The 19,357-nt window shown below is 35.9% G+C and overlaps 2 protein-coding genes across 2 annotated transcripts in view; one reads left to right on the top strand and one right to left on the bottom strand.

Annotated features, from left to right (window-relative positions):
- Positions 1-929: 929 nt before the first annotated feature.
- Positions 930-15,327, top strand: LOC124634392 (synaptic vesicle glycoprotein 2A-like). Its single transcript, XM_047169961.1, has 10 exons — positions 930-1,115; positions 3,912-4,115; positions 8,410-8,572; positions 10,025-10,206; positions 10,570-10,754; positions 11,137-11,288; positions 12,050-12,265; positions 12,939-13,124; positions 14,518-14,645; positions 14,884-15,327. Exons 1-10 carry the CDS (start codon positions 1,001-1,003, stop codon positions 14,937-14,939), a joined length of 1,587 nt encoding a protein of 528 aa, XP_047025917.1. The 5' UTR covers positions 930-1,000; the 3' UTR covers positions 14,940-15,327.
- The window catches only part of LOC124634393 (mothers against decapentaplegic homolog 6), a 30,868-nt gene continuing 26,829 nt past the window's right edge, over positions 15,319-19,357 (bottom strand). The window contains exon 6 of the mRNA XM_047169962.1: positions 15,319-18,466. Coding sequence (XP_047025918.1) covers positions 18,122-18,466 — 345 coding nt within the window. The 3' untranslated portion in view covers positions 15,319-18,121. The remainder of the gene's footprint in view (positions 18,467-19,357) is intronic.

Raw genomic sequence — 19,357 nt, 5'->3', positions numbered from 1 at the left:
GTACAACTTGTAAAGCATTTATCTCCTTGGCAGTTTTATGTATTAATAAGCATGTTTTATATCATAAGATCGTGTACATTTTTGTAAAATAAAAACTTTTCAGACTGAATTTAATTAAAATCCGTACCAAGTTCAAATGGATCTTCTAACTTTATATTACCATCTCATTCATAGGGATAATTGGATTTGAAAAAATCATAATACTAATAAATAACCATGAAAGTATTTTTAATAACGGTCTCTTTCATAGTTTTCTTCATCTCATAGTTACCACTACATCTGGATCAGTTTCTAATTGTACCTTGTACGTTATTTCCTACATCTTCTATTTATAAGTAGATGGTATTTGCTCCTGATAAGCCAGTCTCGTGTATCGGCTTGGCTGCTTCCACTTTCATTTTGTTTACATTTAATGATGTTGTGACGGCATTACACGTTTTTATTAGAGACTAAAATTAATTTTCCATCTATGATTATTAAGGTACATTAAAGGATGTTAAAATTTTGCTTAAAGTAGGCGCGTAAAGAGAGTATGCTCTTACATTTGGTAGACCTCGTCCTAGTAGCTGTTTTGGAGTATAGTAATAGCTAAGTTTCCCAACGCATGATAACGTAGGTACAACCTGCTTGAAGGTAAAAATAGGTGGAGTGATCACAAAAATTAAAAATCAAGATGCCTTTGAAAAAAATGCATAAAGTCTACCAATACCGCAACCCCATCGCATCTAAAACAATCCAAAAACGCATAATAAACAGACAAAGTCAAAGATAAAGTCTAGTCTTATCACTGAACACATAAAACCAACTGTTGTCATAGATACCAGCTTCTATATTTGCTGAACAAACTCTTTAATCCTTAACAAACCGAACGATACATAATATATTCTGGTAACTTTTGTTATTACCTCATTACTTCAAGAATGGTCCTTTCGTATACTCGTAATATACATAAACAATTAGATATACGGTATTTTAGAAGTATATTTAGAAGTATATCAAGATGGTGGTCGTGAGGAGTGAAGCCGGGGTGACAGGAGCCAGGGAGGAGATTTCCCATGACCACCTCTTCAAGGTGACTGGATTATCATCAACGAATTTGGAGAAGTTGGCCCAAGGTATGCTGTGTGCTATTTTTGGGATTATGACGTCGTTGTTTGGTTATGTTTTCGATTTTCTTTGCGTTGTTCGCGCTTAAGATTAAATTGGAATTTGTGGGTAGATGTTTTACAGAGATTTCAATGTTGGTGGAACTTTAATGTACATATATTTTTTAAAACACCCGTGATTCAGATTTTAACTCTATTTTCCAGCATTACCCCTAATTACGTTGCAATATGTTTTCCAATTGTATTCCTCTTTGTCAGTCGTCATATCCTTAACATTCACTCCCCTCTTATTATTATCATCTCCCAAACATTCCATCCTTCTTTTATTTGGTCTTCATTCCCTTTCCATCCATCTAGTATGTTCATAAAGAAAAAAATACTCACCTTCCTAATTGACTATATTCACTTATAATACCACAAGAGCTTCAAAATTATCGGGTATTTTCCGATAGGTTCGTTGCAAACAAATGAAGGAGTCAAGTTTTTCAGGTTAAAAAATAACGAGCGCGAAGCGCGAGTGATTTTTCCTGAAAAACTTGACGACTTTATTTGTTTGCAAGGAACCTTGAGGGAAATGCCAGATAATTATGAAGCTCGTGTGGTATTCGGGAGATTATTTTTCCGTCCCAAATGTCGGCCACAACCTGTCAGTTTGACGTAGCAACGACCAGAGAAAATATTCAAAAAATTTTCAGTATAATACCATGTAGGTTGTACCACGTGACGTCGAATGGTGCAATTCTATTGGTCGATATTTGGGTCGGAAAAATAATCAACTATATTCAATTTACTCATAATTTCATCTTCTTATGACGATAAATGCTTAGACGATGACAAAATCTCTAAAAACAAAATCTAATCGTAAATCATTCTTCCTTCATCGATAGAAAACTCATTAGAAAAGACCTTGAGTACCTGAATAGCTTTAAATATTGTCATAATTATATTTGAAACTAACTTTTTCCTGCGGTTTACTCGTATCTATTTTACACACTGGGATAAAGAGAGTGTCCAGAAACCGCTTAATAATTTACCAAACCTTTTGAATTCAACTTTAAATTGATAAGTTGACAGTGCTTTAAAATATTTTATTATAGGATAACATGATCTACCTCTTGGTAAATTTAATTTTCGTATGTCCTGACATTGGGATACCCTTAGCAATAGGCATGATGACAAATTTTTAAATTCCTTTGTATGATGTAGGTATACGTCTATTTTATATGAAAAATTATTAATTTTAAGAAAATGCGAAGTTTTTTTATCAAATAATTGCATTTTTCTCTGTCCACTTTGAATCCGGCGCGAAAACGCTTGTCAGTGTCATGTCGTCACTTGTGACGTCACGACTGAAATTACAAGACGCAAGTAAACAACGCTCGTGCAATAATTAAGATTTTTGTGTTATTAAATATGAATTCGAAAGGGCATAGGTGTTGTGGGGTCCCCCAGTGTAAGAACACATCCAAAACAACTCCTGATAAGTTATTTGTGTACGTTCCTCACAATAAAAAAATACGAAACAAGTGGCTTAAACTTGCAAGGCGAGATTCAAAAGCAATATTGCCCAGGGTACAACTTTATTTTTGTGAAGATCACTTTGATGTAAGTTATTACATAGTTCTCTAGATTCTAGCATAGTTTATAATGTAAATAACTATTTCGAGGTTAGGTTTCATCTCTCATTGTTTTTTAATTAAACTAGTATACTTACATGGAAGTTTTAACATTTCTAAATTCAGCTGAACAAAAATCTTTATTTGATGCCAAAAACTTTCCCAGCATTATGATATCAATTCTAGGCAAATTAGCGCTGTTTGCCTTGATAAATCCGGGCTCCATAACTCGTGTTATAAACAATTAATTAATTAAAAACAAAGATCGCAGTGGAAGTTCACAATAACGAAATGTGACGTTCGCGCGCTTTCGCGCGAGTTGTTTTGAGAAATGACGTCACGAGCTCTGATTGGTGTTCAAGATATCATGGCGGATTGCCTTATTTCGTAATTTTATTTTATAAAAATACATATTAATCACATTATTAATAAAGAAAACAATGCGCGTTTTATATTCCAAGCTTCAAGTTTAATTTAATAAATATATTATTTTAATGATTTTTGATTACTGTCATCATGCCTATTGTCAAAGAAAAGAGCATTAGTGTTCTTCTCGAGGTACGAAGACGGTTACCCGTCGCCCAAAAGCATGACAAACAAACGAACACTCCCACTTATAATACAACTAAAGATCACCCAGTACTAATAAAACTAAATTGAGTGACATTTATTGGTAAAAGACGCGAAGGCCCAAACTGGCACAGGTCCAAAACTACGGGTTATAACCAGATGCCTGCGCGTGAGACCAAACTGTTTTCATCTCAACGTATTTTGGCGTATTTTAGCAAGAAATATATTCTGTTATTGTACTGAGAATGTTGCTATTTGTTTTTCAGACTGCTTTTCTAGTGTTTGGGTTAGGTCTGGCAAATTATTGGATGATTTTCCTCATTAGCTATTGCTTTGAAGGTGGAGGTTGCTATGAGATACTTGTCAGGACTTTTAGGGGCTGACCTATCACTAAATCACTAGTAATACTTACCTACACGATTATTCCTGCAAGAGCAGTGGATAAATTCCTATTCAAATTATAAGCCAGAAGTTAAAGAACATTTCATTAGCACTTTTGTTCTTTTATTTTTTGCGGGTATCATCCATTTACCTTCTGACAAAAAAAACTACCTACTTCACTATTACATACCTTTCACTATCTCATCATTATATCTCAAATTCCTCCAAATCATTTCAGAGCCCGAGGCCTCCGACTTCGAGGAAGCTATCGCAGCGACCAGCTATGGCAAGTTCAACATCGCTCTGATGCTGTGCACCATCCCAGCGTTCTGGAGTTCCGTCTCCGTCACCAGTTCCATCAGCTACATCTTCACGAGGGCGCAGTGTGATATGGGGCTCAGTCTGCTGGATATGGGGACTATTACTGCCATGACTTATGGAGGTAAGTCGAAGAAGTGAGTTTTTTGCATAAGATGCTTTGGAAGACTTGGTGGTGCGATATTTTCATTGATAGGAGAATTAGACGGTTTTGTGGGCTAAACATAATCTAGACCTACTTTCTTTGTAATTAATAATAAATAATATTAAAAAAACTGCAATCAACTGATCCATAAACTATACAGTTTATCGTAAAAGGATTCACGATACATGTAACATGATGAGTTTTTTGGAATATAGCAACCATAAAAGGCAAGTTTAGAAAAGCCATTCACTACATGTAAAATAAAGACTAGATTTTCATCGAGAAAACCCGCATGAAAATACTGTTTCTGCAGTTAAAAATTGACCACTGTTAATATGCATTCGGTCTTGCCACAAGATCAGCTAGGAAGTCATTTTCTCTGAAATGCAAACTAAAAGAATCATGACATTATTAAAAATTTCATCCGTACATCATGAAATATGTATTTTGCTTGTCAATCAGCTGTTGTTTGTGTGTTTTACTGTCAAATCTCCATCTAAACATTGGAGGTGTGTCACTCCATTTAACAGTGGCAATCACGACACACCCCACTTCTCATAAAACTAATCTTATCAACTAACTAAACTTTATTGCCTAAATAAAGTATACTGACTTTCTTACTAACAGTCAAGTTAAATATATGTAGACTGATAAAAATGTGTTGTTAGGGGGATGAGCAAAATTTGCGAAATTGCAGACTGTTTAGTGTGATGCAAGAGGTGACTGATTAGACTAATTAGGGGAGATAAAACGGTAGTTCAGAAGAATAATTTTTAATCAGGAATGTAATAAATTGAGTGTGAAATGAAATCATCTAGCTAGCCTTTTCCTAACTATGTTGGAGTCGGCTTTCAGTCTAACCAGATGCAGCTGAGTACCAGTGTTTAACAAGGAGCGACTGATCGTTTTTCAACTGTTTTTTTGTTATGTCAAAGAATAATTATGAGGTCACGAACCCGATCATGACCTACCACAATAAGTTATTGAACTTACATAGAAATGTACACTACAGTTTTTACAATCAATTTGGGAATTCCTGAGTTTACCTTTAACAAACATTGCCTTTAAAAAAATAAGATTGTAGGTATAGTTAAAATATGTCCTTTTTGTCTATTGATCGCAATTGAGACGCACAAAATTGTGCAAATATGCACTGTGTTTAACACTCAAACAAAGAAAGGAACACCTATAAATAATAGTTATATTTACTTAGTAAATAATATACACAGGATGGTGCAATTAACGTGAAATAAATATACATAGTTTAATCACTAATTGTGATATCAAGATGACACGAGATAATTGTGAAGTTTACTGAAAATAATTATAACACTGTCAGTTTGTAACATACATTACGTTTATATATCAGACGAAATGAATTGATTTGATTTACAGTCGACTCTCGTTAATTCGAAACTCGAGGGACTCTTAAAATTTTGAAATATTAAATGGTTCGAAATTTGTGAAAGAAAATAAATTAAACTTCGAATTATTAATTGTTGATCAATTATTATTTGTTAACTGCTATTTTATAACAATGTCAAAAGTTTAAAGACACATTTGTGTGCATATACATGTATTCATAATGTGAATTATTTAATCTTTCGAAACAGCTCCGTCATACTGCTTTAAAACAGATTGCTGCTACTTAGACTGCTCTCTGACTCTGACTTGACAATCTTTCCGCGTCTTCCTCTCTGCAACTTTGAATCCTCGAGTGTTGGACGACTAAGAATTCGAATTAACGCGTCGTTTTGTTATATAGCAATGCTTTTTTCGTTCGAATTACTAAGTGCTTAAAAATGTATTGATTTAGTTCGAAATATAAAGAGATTTTGTAGGGAACTCGTGATAACTTTGAATTAACGAGAGGTTCGAAATATCGCAGGTTTGAATTAACAAGAGTCGACTGTATTTCAATACGAAACCGAAATGGACTTATTAATCTCAATTTGAGTAAGCCAACAGTGGGTTGTAATTTTTTTTTTTTTGTAAAGACCATCTCAATTCCGTTCCTTATTTTTAGTCCGTCAGATGCCGGCTAAATACTAATGGCCTTACTACAAAAACTTAAAACCCCGTTTTACACTTGTCTAAAAAAAATTTGGCTGCAAAATGAACCATATGTCAACGTCATAATTTGATATTTTTTAGACAAGTCTTAAACTGACGTTTAAAAATTTTTGTGGTAAGACGGCTAATCTCTGTAATGTGCGTACTACCCTTCATCTTCATACTGATTTATGAGTATATAAGAACTATCGGCCGACTAAAAGTTTGCAGTTAATTAATGCGAAGGATAGTAATCGGCATATGAAGACGATATTTCGTTAAAACAATTTTTTTTAAATTAGTTTAGCATTAAGTATTCACAATGGTTACCGCTTTCGATAAACATGGTTAATGTTTACTGTTTTTAACACACACGCACGTGATGTGGCTAATGTCATAACACATTCTGTTGTTGGACAGTTACCTGCGCAGGCGCCTGATAAACACTGTTTATAGTTTTAAAATTAAAGTTCCGTAAAGGTGTACTATTATTTTTGGTACTTTTGTTAAAAGGCGACCTCTACCCATAAGAAAGTCAATCACACTTTTTCAGTCAATTTTTCCATAGGAACATTTTATTTATTTATATAAGACACAATCCTGTTTGAGAAAATGGACACCAACAATGACCCTCAGACAATAGCTTCTCAATGTTTATTTTAAGCTAAAATCGACAGAGAAATCTGTACAGATTTTTCGAGAACTACTTATTGTCCAATAAAATTATTTCTTTATTTAATCAAAAATGAAGCCTAATTCTAGTAGGTATGTAGTGCAACCGAGGGTAACAACAACTATATTTACCACCTAAAATCCCAAAAACAACAAACAATAATTTCAATAACCAGACAGTATTCACACAGTAAATATGTACCAACATCACCTGTTCCTATCACGGTGACAAACAAACAAACAAACCGAGCAATTTCCACTCAAACGACAAACATTTGTCTAGTGACGACAATGTTATGTAAAATTACATTCATTAATACCGTGTTTGTGTTATTACTATTTTAGTCATACCTATATTATGGTTAAGGGTAAAAACGTTAAGGTTGAATACTCTCTCTATCATATTTTTTATAGGAATAATTTACCTGTTTAACACTAATACCTACTTACGTACCGCAAACCTACTTAACTTTTTCATAATTATGATGATGATGATGTCCACCTACCCGATTATCGGCTACGGCGGCTGTTCTCATGTAAGGATCAGCCAGCTGCGCAGGACATATTATGCCCAGGCATTTGCGCAGACGCAGGTGCACTCACTATTCCATCACTCTCATAGCCCAATGGGACGCTATGCGACACCACCGGAGGAGGGTTCATAATTTAAGATGTTATCAAGTCTTGTAACTACCTCATTGGTTTTTGACGAATGCAAAGGTCGTAGGTTTGATCCTGATTAGGGTACCTTTATTAATTTCTTAGTTGCCGTTTTGAAATATGCTTCATATGCCAACTACATAACTGGTACTCAGCTGAATCCGGTTAGGCTGGAAGCCGACCCCAACATGATTGGGAAAAGGCTCGGAGGATGATGCCAACTACATAACGCTAGAGCCACTGTTAAATTCCTCTCCAAAATTCGCAGAATATGAAAATTAATGTTACTTATCTATTTAGTAAACATAAACTGCTCTCCTGTTTACTAATCAAAGCTGATTATTTTCCCCAAATGACTCACTAACGTTTACGCAATATTAACTGAATTTCTCTTGTGGTCTCAAAAACAAAAACAAAAGTCAATAACATGTTATTTGTTATTTTGAATCACGTATGGTATGCACTACGATATGGGCAAAAAGCCAATTTCATTAATGAAGTTACTTGTAACTAGTTAATATAAGAATATCAAGGTTAATATGAATTAAAGTACCTCTTATGCACTTTTAGAGATATATGGAATTAATTTACAAGTGATAAAATATTGTTTAATCTGAATTAAAATAGTGTGACACTGTAGACAGTGTGTTTTGAGCACGCATTCTACCCCAAAGACTAAGCCACTAATGACGATGTCGCTTAGAACAATGTTTCTAGGACATACATTAAAAATATTTAATACCTATTTCCTGGATATTAATATCTTTAAGTACATCACTGAATTGGTTTTACCCACCCTTCATATACCTGGGTGAAATTATGAAGTCATCACACTACGTACCCAAACTGGTCATCATTTTCCTAAATCTTCAAAAACCAACTGTTCCAGGCATGATATCATCAGCGATGGTATGGGGTTTCCTGTCAGACACCCTCGGGAGACGACAGATCATGGTGTGGGGCTTCTTCTGCTCGGGGCTGGTGGAGATGACGGCAGCCATGAGTCAGAACTTCGCCATGCTTCTGGTTACGAGGTTCGCTAGTGGATTCCTGTGAGTATTTGGAGAAATATTTAACAAATTAAGCAAAATAGTTACCACAGTGAATGCATAATAAGATAAAATTAAAGAATAACCTTTTATATAAGGAATTCTAAACAATCTTCTAGGATTACCTATTTCAATCGTTTTTAGAATATCATAATTACTTAAATGCCCGATATTTTGGAGGTATGTACTCTGTAAGTATTCGAGTTATTTTTATTATCTAGCCAAATCTATTATCGAGACTGACTTAGCAGCAGCTCTCAAACCTCAACAAATAATGAATTATAAAAAAGGTCGAAATTAAAAACCAGTGAACAAAACAAAACTGTGGAAATCATCCTGATAGTATTCGTGGAAATATTTCAAACTGCGACAAACATTTCCATTTAGTGTAGCTTCATTTACGTATTCAGTACTTAAGGCCTGGCAGTGGCACAGACTTTATGAGAGTACTAAATATTAAAACTATAATAGAGCAGCCTTTGTGTATTGCCATTGTGCCAAACTTGTGTGTGACAAAAATAAACATTTCACAATGCAGAAATAGTTCAGATCTTCGGGCGTCAATATAATAACGATGTCTTGAACCGAAGTATATCGTTGTCTGCAAGACAACTTTCATATATATAGTGCAAAGGCTCAGTATATTTTCTATTCCTTCGCTCTAAACCTTTATGGAACTACTATCTGACAACCAGGAAGACATAAGGCATCATATCTTTATATAGGCTTCAGTAATGGTATCGCATTTCATGAAAACCGCAACTTGAGCAGTGTGACCTTTCTTACCTTTAGTCAACGTTATATAAATAAACTGTTCTTCTGGTCTTCTGCATCCTGGGGTACCACCTGACGCTTATGTTTCTCTACCAAATCGGTCGGAAATCGGTTCAACCTTTCGATAGCGTGAAAACTATTTGCTATTGTTAATACCCTGAGGACCAATTTCAAGGTAATCTGATCAATAAGGTATATTTACGCTTCGATTAAGATACAAGTGTTGAGCACATGCTCTTGTCTGATTTATAGTACATACATTACTAATCACTACGAGTAATCAGTAAACAGACTTATCTGTTTATGACTAGAAAAATATCGTGTTATCTTTCGCGGAAATCAAATACTTTAGGAGGCTTTTGTCAAACCATGTAAAATGGCAACACCTGCAGATTTGTTTTGTCCAGGTGTAAAAAAGGTTTTGGTTTTCTATAGTTTTGTTTGGAAAAAAGCTTTTTTATGGATGCTTTTTAATTTGAAGGTACTTTAGATAAACTTTCAAGATTCATCTTCAACATCATCGTCTTCTTCACTCCAGAGTATCTTTCATAGTCCCAGCGCATACTTCTCCATAAGAAACTACTTGAACTTCAATCCTGTCCTTATCAGCCTCAAAGTCCTGTAAACTTTTTCGTAAACTCCAAACTCCGGGTCTCATTAAAATATAATTTGCACTTTCAGTTTCAACGGTCCCTTCGCAGTCCTGATCTCGTACCTGGCAGAGCTCCACCGAACCGAGCTGAGGGCTCGAGTGATCCTCCTCACCAGTCTGTTCTACACGTTCGCCAACACCACCCTCCCTCTGCTCGCCTGGGCTATCCTCACTAAGGACTGGGACTTCAGTATATTTGGGGATACTATTGGTGAGATTTTTTCTTAAAATAGGTAATTGAAAATTTCAATGTCTTGTATCTTTATTCTGACCTTAACAATATTTTCTTTTTTGCCACGATCATGTTTCTCCACTCAAAGTATTAACTATATATTTTTTTTATTTAAAACTTCATTCTCAGGCATCAATGGCCCATAGATAACTACATAATTATACATTATGTTATGTACAAAATCACAATTAAAATGTCACAACTTAGAATCTCCCGAAACAAAAATGTACTTTCACTCTAAAATTCTTGAACTTCAGACCCAGCTAAGCTACAGTCATAAATGATAATTTATTTAAAAACCACTTTCTACTTAAATCTAAAATTCCAATCATAATTTTTCAGTAATCCACTCCTGGAACCTGTTCCTCTTCGCCACGGCGCTGATGCCTCTTCTGACCGGCATCGCATTCCTCTGCCTCCCTGAGAGCCCCAAGTTCCTGATGTCCAGAGGAAGGAACGAGGAAGCCATGGCTGTCTTCAGGATTATCTACCAGATGAACACAGGAAAACCTGGTGAGGAGTTCCCGGTAAGTTACCTGGTGATTTCGTACTTTCGTAGTGATTGATGAATATAACTAAAGCTTTTCTCTTTTATCTATTATGTCTGCTATGTCAGCGACCCTGAATTAAATGAAACAAAATTTGAATGAGTATTGCACAATTGATTCGTTGTCAGGTGGTATACGCAATGCCCTTATTAATTTCCATGCCATGACTACCCTAATGAGATTTGCCCTAAAGCACGTTTTACCCGGCTACTTAGCATCTGCCCATTATTACTAATCACTATGGCCTATCACAATTTAGAAGCCAGAAAGTTTGCCATTGAGTCACTCAAGGGCATCATCACAGGATGGCTGAAGACTATCTCGACCTGATAACTGAAGGCTCTATCCTCACATTTTCCAGGTGAAAGTCCTAGTAGAAGAGAAGAACGAGCAGCAAGGTCGAGGAGTTGCAGCTCTGAGAGGGGGCTGTGCGCAGCTGGCGCCGCTGTTCAGGCCGCCACACGCCAAGTGGCTGTTCCTCATGTGTGCTATACATGCCGGATGCATGTTCGGGTACGTTGAACTAAAGGAACAACTCCTGAGTTCATCTATGTCATTCTGATGTAAATATGCTATGCTACTGCCAAGTTTCATTAAAATGCGGTGCAAGTATTAGGCATTTTCAACGAAGTTGATTTAGCAGATTTATAGTAAAGCACACAAAGACATTAAAAAAATAATACTTATTAAGAATGTACTGCTTCTAACAGGATAAGCCCCAAAGCGTCGTATGACTGTTATTCATGAAATTCATCTGTGCTGTAATTAATTAATACTTTAGCCAACTAACAAAATCTAGATTGTTGTCTGTTATAAGCAGATTAAAATTAATTGTTTCAAAAATTATGGTTTTGCTTAGTTTCAAGCGGTTTGAACATGGAAAGTGCTGGGAACAGCAAGATATAATTTCAGCTAATTATTATTACAATCGAGAACACTCGCAACTATAGTTCGGCCATTCAGAGAATGCGTTCCTGACACGTCGCGATTGAACTGACGACGTAACTTTGCAATGGCGTTGCAGTTACGATAAAAATATTTTTGCTGGTTGTTTACCGTTTTAACAATTGAGGAGCATTAAAACAACATTATTATATCAATAATCAATGAATGTTATTACGTCGTCAGTTCAATCGCGACGTGTCAGGAACGCATTCTCTGAATGGCCGAACTATAGTGTCATCTACTTGTTGATGACTTTATATCTGTTATTTATCTCAATTGCTCTCTCTTATCCAATACATTTAGTAAATCAAAACTATCTCTGCTTCTAGATCCAACACCATCCGCCTCTGGTACCCCCAACTGGCAGCCATGATCAGCAACGACGCCAAAGGTCTCTGCTCAGCCATCGCGCCATCAGCCACGCCAGTCCAGGTGGATGACATCTGCGTGCCCATAGTGACTGATATGCTGACGTACCTGCAGAGTGCTGCGGTGGGCGCGGGGTCTGTGCTGACTTATTCTATTGGAGGGGCTTTGGTTAATAAGTAAGTTGGGGTTTGAAGTCTTGAGGTTTAGGTTGACTTGATTTTAAAGGACTTTCTAAGTATATCTTAGATACCAATGACTGTGTTTCGGATGGCACATTAAACTGTAAGTGCCGCCTATCATTGTACATCCTTGGCAGTCGTTACGGGTAATCAGAAGCCAGTAAGTCTGACAAGAGTCTAACCAAGGGGTATTAGGTTGCCCGGGTAACTGGGTTGAGGGGGTCAGATAGGGCAGCCGCTCCTTGTAAAGCACTGGTACTCAGCTACATCCGGTTAGACTGGAAGCCGACTGGAAAAAAAGGCTTGGAGGATGATGTAATTTAACAAAAGATTTTTCTCAATCGTATGTGTTTTATGTGTAATAACCAAATTACACAAGCATGTGTTGTAGTTACATAGGTAATCGAAAACAATCAAAGTCAAATGTTTTTATTGCAAGTAGCCATTACTAGGCTCTTATGAAACGTCACAATAGTTGCACGGCTCCAAAAAGTTGGTCTCCTGGAGAAGAGCCGGTAAGAAACTCCATAGACAATCGTAGAGTTTTTAATTCATTATTTATCATTTCTCAAAAACACACCATGTAATCAGAAATTAAAATTAATTAGCCACTAATTAAAACAATTTTTACCAGCTTATCTTATACCTAACTCCTGTATTCTTTTCACAGATGTGGCAAGCGCCTAGTATCAGGTTTCTGCGGAGTAGCTAGCGCATTCCTGATAGTCCTGCTGCCGTTCCTGGGCACTGACGCGTACGCAGTGGTTGCCATGGTAACGGCAGCATTGGCCTTCACCTCGCTCTGTGGAGCTTCGCTGTCCAGCACTACTGTGGACTTGTTCCCGACTTCACTAAGGTTTGAATCCTTTATGATTAATTAATAATTGTTATCAATAAACTATCTTTTTCAAGGACTAAAACTTTCAAGGATAAAAATAGCACTTCTCAAACGTTGTTTTTTGTCCAATCAACACAACAAAAAATTTACTAACAACATGACGTGCATTGATTTGGTATTTATTTATTTTCAAGCATATAATTTACATTTTTAAATATTAAATATAAAAATAAAAAACATTTAAAAATATAAAAAATAGGTTGCCACCGATATCGGGCACAGGGTCCAAGGTACCGGTGGTTAGGGTCCCAGAGACAGAAACCTCCTCACAATACGTGCCGTATCAAGGAGTACTGCCTTCTGAATCAGTCCCTTGATCCAGCCGCCCAACGAGAGCCTCCTGAGGTGTTCGTCGAGGCTCTTGGCTATTAAACCATTGGCACAACAACAGCCGTGTCGACACTCCACATGGCGACAACCTCGTGCGCTAAGTCGAGATACTTTATTTGTTTCTCTTTCTCAGCTTTCACAAGGTTCTCGTCATGCGGAACGGTGACATCGACTATCATCGCGCGGCGCGCTGATCTATCTATCACCACAATATCAGGCTTATTGGCTACAATAGCGATGATAGATCAGTGATGATAGATCGATCCCAGTACAACGTGATATGGTCCTTTTCGAGAACTGGGTCGGGCGCATACTTGTAGTACGGTACCTCAAGGTCTACAAGGTTGTATTGCAGAGCAAGCTGCTGGTGGATAATCTTGGCCACTTGGTTATGTCTGTGCAAATATTCACCATTAGCCAAACGAGAACAACCAGATATAATATGTCTGATAGACTCACCCGGATGGTGACATGCCCGACATATGTCAACCGTCCCGACTTTCACGATATATCTCCGGTAGTTATTCGTAAGGATAACTTCGTCCATAATTGCACATACAAACCCTTCGGTTTCTCCAAACAAGTCACCGAAGCGTAGCCAAGATACGGACGCATTGAAGTCTACATCGGGGCCATGAAGAGCCCCGAAGAAGCGTCCGTGTAGCTGTTTCCTCTGCCTTACCTCCTTGCGATCATGGGTAGTTAGTACCACAGGTCTGCGCCAGTTCTCATTTGCCAACGATAGCGGGGTGAGTCCTTTGTCCACTGCTACCATATCACGATGCATACCCACGTCGCTTTTGAGAAGATATTCTCTGAGACTGCACACCTCACGGTTGTGGAGTGACGTGCATTCTTTATTACGAGGCATGAAACTTCTATAATATGGATGCTTTATATGCCGTACCATAATGTGGATACTGTAATCCCTGCAATTAGGGGCGTTACATTATGCTGTGTGGATATGCTATGAGGAGTAACAGGAGCCCTATTTATACTAACATTAAGCTCCATTTTCCAGAGTAATGGCGATGGCAACATTCCTGATGAGCGGTCGCCTGGGTACCATCACCGGCACCGTCATCTTCCCCGCACTCATAGACTACGGCTGCCTCCCGCCTTTCATTACTATAGGATCCGTTTTAGCAGGTAAGAAATACACCCTCTATGGAAAATGTTTCACAACGGCAATGAAAAAAAAATGAAATTTTTATTTGTGGCTGCTTTATTTAGCGCCCTCTACCCAAACGTAATCGAATTTGTGAACTAAAACTAAAAGGTTGCCAACCAATAGCAAGTCATGGGTAACACAGCTGGTATGCTGCTTTAGTACGCGTTGTTATAACTAGATAGCGTTGTTTTAAGTTTTGTTCTTCTCTTGTTTCAGTGTGCGGAATGGCGTGTTTCTTGGTACCAAACACCACTCTCAAGAAATTAGAATAATTTATATTTAAATTCTAAGGAAAACATCATTGTAAATATTATTGTTGTGGCTGTTAATTTGTGTCAATGTTCTTTTGTGAGTCCTATTGTTTTTCGTAAAATATTTATGTAAATATTCTTATTATTATCTATTTTCGATTCAAGGATGTTTTTGTGTTAAAATATCAAGGCAAAAAATGCGTATTGACTTGATATAACAGGTTTAGGAACGTAACATTTGCTTGTTAATACTATTATAAGCTCGATTATAATTATTTTGTATAAATTATGCAGGTATGTTGTAATACTGTCTCGTCATGTTTGTGTCTTTGTGTCTAGTGTATATCTATGTAAATAAATTGGTAAATATATAAAAAAGGATCGAATGAAATGGCGAAAATTTTAAAAATATTTCTCTTTTATTTATAATTTATCATAACCTAATCTCATCCATCTTCTCAGTCAAACTCACAACAATTTACCGGCGAATCAGGGAGAACAATTACTATCTATATTATTAAATTTTATATTATTTTAGCTTTTGACATATTTTTAATTATTTTTATAATTTAACGAAACACGAACAGTAGAAAAAAAAAACAAAAATAATCAAGATTTTTGAGAAAATACTTAACAGTTTATTGATCCCAATATTTTAGAATGAAAAATAATTAAAAATATGTCAAAATATATTTTGTTTAAGGCGCTACATCAGTCTAACGCAATGACTAAACAGCTTTTACCCAAAACATTAATAAATAAATCATAATTATGCCTTTGTGACTGCATAAAATACATTTTACTGTGAACAAGCTGCCATTCGCATTATGTACATTAATTTAAGAAAATAATGCTATACATTTTTTTATACAACGTGACCAACGTGAGTAACTACCATAATGAAAACTGGAACTACTATAATGAATACAAAAAATGTATAGTAACAAAACTGAAGTGTGAAAACTGACCAGAATGTATAAATTGGTTTATTATTAAGTACATTTCGCGAAAGAAAACATTTTTTTTGGTCACGCTGTATAAAAAATCTGATAGACAATATTTCAGAATGTCGGACTTTATCCTATCCCAACTTGCTGCGATTAACCAACGATTGACAAAGCACAGTTGCTATATAGACTAGAATTTACTTCTTATTGTCCAATCACTTTGTCTAAGCGATTATACACTTAAATTCGAGGATTTTTACGTGCCATTTACTAAAGCGTAACAGAGTGGACATTTTTCGTAACAAAGTGGTAATTTTTGTAACATAGTAGGCTATTTCGTAACATTTAACAATGTTTTACTTGAAAAAACGGTAGGGAAAATTTAAGTATCAGATGGTTTTCTATACAAAATTGTTACGCTTCAGTAAAAAGCAAGCTTCACAATAAAAATCGTAATGTATAGAATTCTTATAGGCCAGTGAAATTGACTGTTACTTACACACGACTCAGGATTACCTCATTAATTATATTATTATTTATTTCATTATAACGCAAGGCACATTTTTATCTGTTATTATAACTATATAATTCAATAAGATTGCACTTTTATAAAAGTATTATATCGGCAGATCTTTTTTTTTAAACATAAAATTGTTTAAAATTCTAAGCTTCCGTGTTGCTCCCAAAACTCACAAAACTGAGATAAATTAGATTGTTTTCAAGAAATTTTTAATCATCTTCATAAAGACATTTTTTAAAACATTATTCCTGATTAACTTATGTGGTCGAATAATATAAAATATACAGTTTTGTATTGTCAAATTTCTTTCATATTTCATCCATGATTAAAAAACCAAGATTATTAAAAATCTCTCAAAAATGATTTTAGATTTTTTCCCATTTGAAGTCAATAAAAATGCTTTTCACACAGCCTTCTTCACTTTTAAACGAATTCTCCAATACAAAAGTTGTGTCAAATTATATTTCAATAACGCATATATTTTTGTAAAAAAAATGTTTGAAATTATAAACTAACTCTTAAATAATTTACTTGCTAAGGTAAGGCATATTTCATAATTATAAATAATTAATTACAAATATTTATAGTACATATATGTAACATTATATATACAGTCTCGCATGTCTTAAAGCCGAGTTTATACACTATGTACAATTTTAGAAAACTTGTATAGTTGACTATACAGCACGAGTTAAGGCCTCAACATCGGTGGTGTGACGTGCATGTGAACAACTTGAGAGTAAGGGGACTTGGTACTCCACAACTAAATTGGCTAGCTCCAATCTAAGAGAGTAGCTTAAATGGCACTTTGATAACGGAGTCATGAATTTAATGATGCAATGAAATTACTGAACAAATGAAGATAAATTTGATAAACGCGATAAAATGGAAGTAAATCTTACAAATTCCACAAATTTTTCACATGCACATCAAAATAATGGAATCACCAGCAATAACCGGTCATTTCGCGAAACAAGGCCCCTTTTATTTATTACGCACAGTAACCACCAGTATTTACATTATTATGGTAATTGTCAACAATGACTATTTAAAAAAGTACGCATTTTGCCGTCCTGATACTTTTATACGCAATATGGTGTAAAAGTAGCTGAATATCAAGTAGACTAGTGTATATAAGTCTCTAAGAAGTTAATAACGGCATAATGAGTAATAATTTAAGTAACAAATCCATAATGATAACAAAACATAATGTACCATTATTCCCAACAATGTATAAACATCACCCAGTAGGTACTGGGCTCAATGTGCATCGCACAGTCTACACTCAGGGCCCTGAAAAATTGGTAAGCTAGAAGAAAATATTTTCATAATTCTATTTGTTAACTAGGTACTTCATAAGTATGTATGTTCGTGCTCAATTATTTAAAGGGAATGAGCAGATTCCCTATTGCTTTTTTTATTTCTAGACAAACATTTTTTCCGCGGCAATGAGTGTACAACATATTTTAATATTGTCCGTAACTTTACAGAGTTCATTAGAAATGTTCACTTCACTTGTAATGGTCCGTTTTCCACTTTTTTGAGTTCATAATATTTTTGTGCCACTATTTGTTTTGGGAGATGCGGAAAGAAATGGTGATTATTAAAAATGTGTTGGTCCTTTTTTGCTGAATAAGCTACATACACCGTATATAACAATTGGCCATATCACCAAAAATTTTCCGCAATCTCCCAAAACCAAATAGCAGCACAAAATCCACAGCACTCTATTTGCGTCAGCTCGGGGGGGCTAACAACACCTCCAGCCAGCATGGACACGCCGTCACATCCCTCCTCGAGTACTTTGGACCCCAACCTTTTGCGAACGAGATCCTGACCGACCTGGGGTCAACAGGACCAATGTGGGGCAGTGACACCGCCGGAGGAGGGCAAGAAGGATCGAAGATGCATAGGCAGTGGCCTGGGGCGACCCTCCAGACTAGGAGGGCCTTGGCTGCAGCAGCGTCTAAGGCTGGGGAGCTGACGAACACAGGTTCTTGGCTCCGGTTGTACAGCCAAACCCCGTCAGATTCTAAGGACAGGGTGACGCCTAGACCAATTTTTGCTCTTGTTTTTTTCACCTGTAATGAAAAGATAAACCGAATTAGTCTCATGAGTATTAAGTGATTATTGCAGGGTTTTTGTGGCTTTAAATGTAAGTGGATGCTTCTCAAAATGTTGTACTTTAGCCGCTGCTATTACTTTAGCCAACTCACTGTTGACAACTACCACTTATCCTCAGCTACTTACACTTTGGATTAGATTAGATAAAATGTCAAAAGAAAGGTGAATTGTGTTGTTGTTGAAAGGTGACATCCCCTTGTTACCTAAGTAATTATCTGCTATCTAAAATCGTGTGCATATCTTTTATCGGGACTCACCTATTTTCATTGCTTGAGATAATGGCTTAATCATCATATTATCAGCTAAAAGTCGTCGACTCCTGGTAAAGACCTGAGACCTTGCTAATACTGCAATAAAAAGTCTTTCACTATCTAATTTTGGTCATACTAAGTATAAGCCTATTTTGGTCATGAGGTAAAACCTTCAGAGAATCTAAAATTCTCAATAATGCTTTTTTATCCAATTGAAATGAGTGAGGTTTACTAAAAAAACATTTTCAACATACTTCTATATGCGCATATATTTGCTAAAATCGTTGGAAATCACTTAGAATATCGCGTTAAGTCCGACAAAGATTCTCTGTTCTTACGAGAGGCTATCGGGGGTTATCGCGTCGCCTTCCTACTCTCAATCAATGTAGCTATCTGCTGCCATTGTAATCGAGCCTTTCAAGCTTTTGCTTTAATTATTTACAATCTTATTGAATTATGCGAAAAACTTTGATTAAAAATACTGTTTTTTTTGCTCAGGGTCAAATATCTTATCAGCTTTATATTATGCTATTGAATCCACATAATATATACTCCTCAAATATGTTTTACATATTCAGTAGTTTCACATGTTAACAT

Source organism: Helicoverpa zea, chromosome 11 (genome assembly GCF_022581195.2).
Source record: "Helicoverpa zea isolate HzStark_Cry1AcR chromosome 11, ilHelZeax1.1, whole genome shotgun sequence".
In the NCBI taxonomy this organism is placed as follows: Eukaryota; Metazoa; Arthropoda; class Insecta; order Lepidoptera; family Noctuidae; genus Helicoverpa; species Helicoverpa zea.
The sequence above is the reverse complement of the archived record's forward strand: the minus strand, read 5'-3'. Positions and strand labels throughout refer to the sequence as shown.

What these genes read in the sequence shown, in the direction of transcription:
- LOC124634392 (XM_047169961.1), top strand. Translation starts at nt 1,001, where the DNA reads ATGGTGGTCGTGAGGAGTGAAGCCGGGGTGACAGGAGCCAGGGAGGAG. An exon ending in AGGTTCGCTAGTGGATTCCT is followed by an intron (nt 8,573 to 10,024) that starts GTGAGTATTTGG and finishes TTGCACTTTCAG; the next exon opens with TTTCAACGGTCCCTTCGCAG. An exon ending in TATATTTGGGGATACTATTG is followed by an intron (nt 10,207 to 10,569) that starts GTGAGATTTTTT and finishes ATAATTTTTCAG; the next exon opens with TAATCCACTCCTGGAACCTG.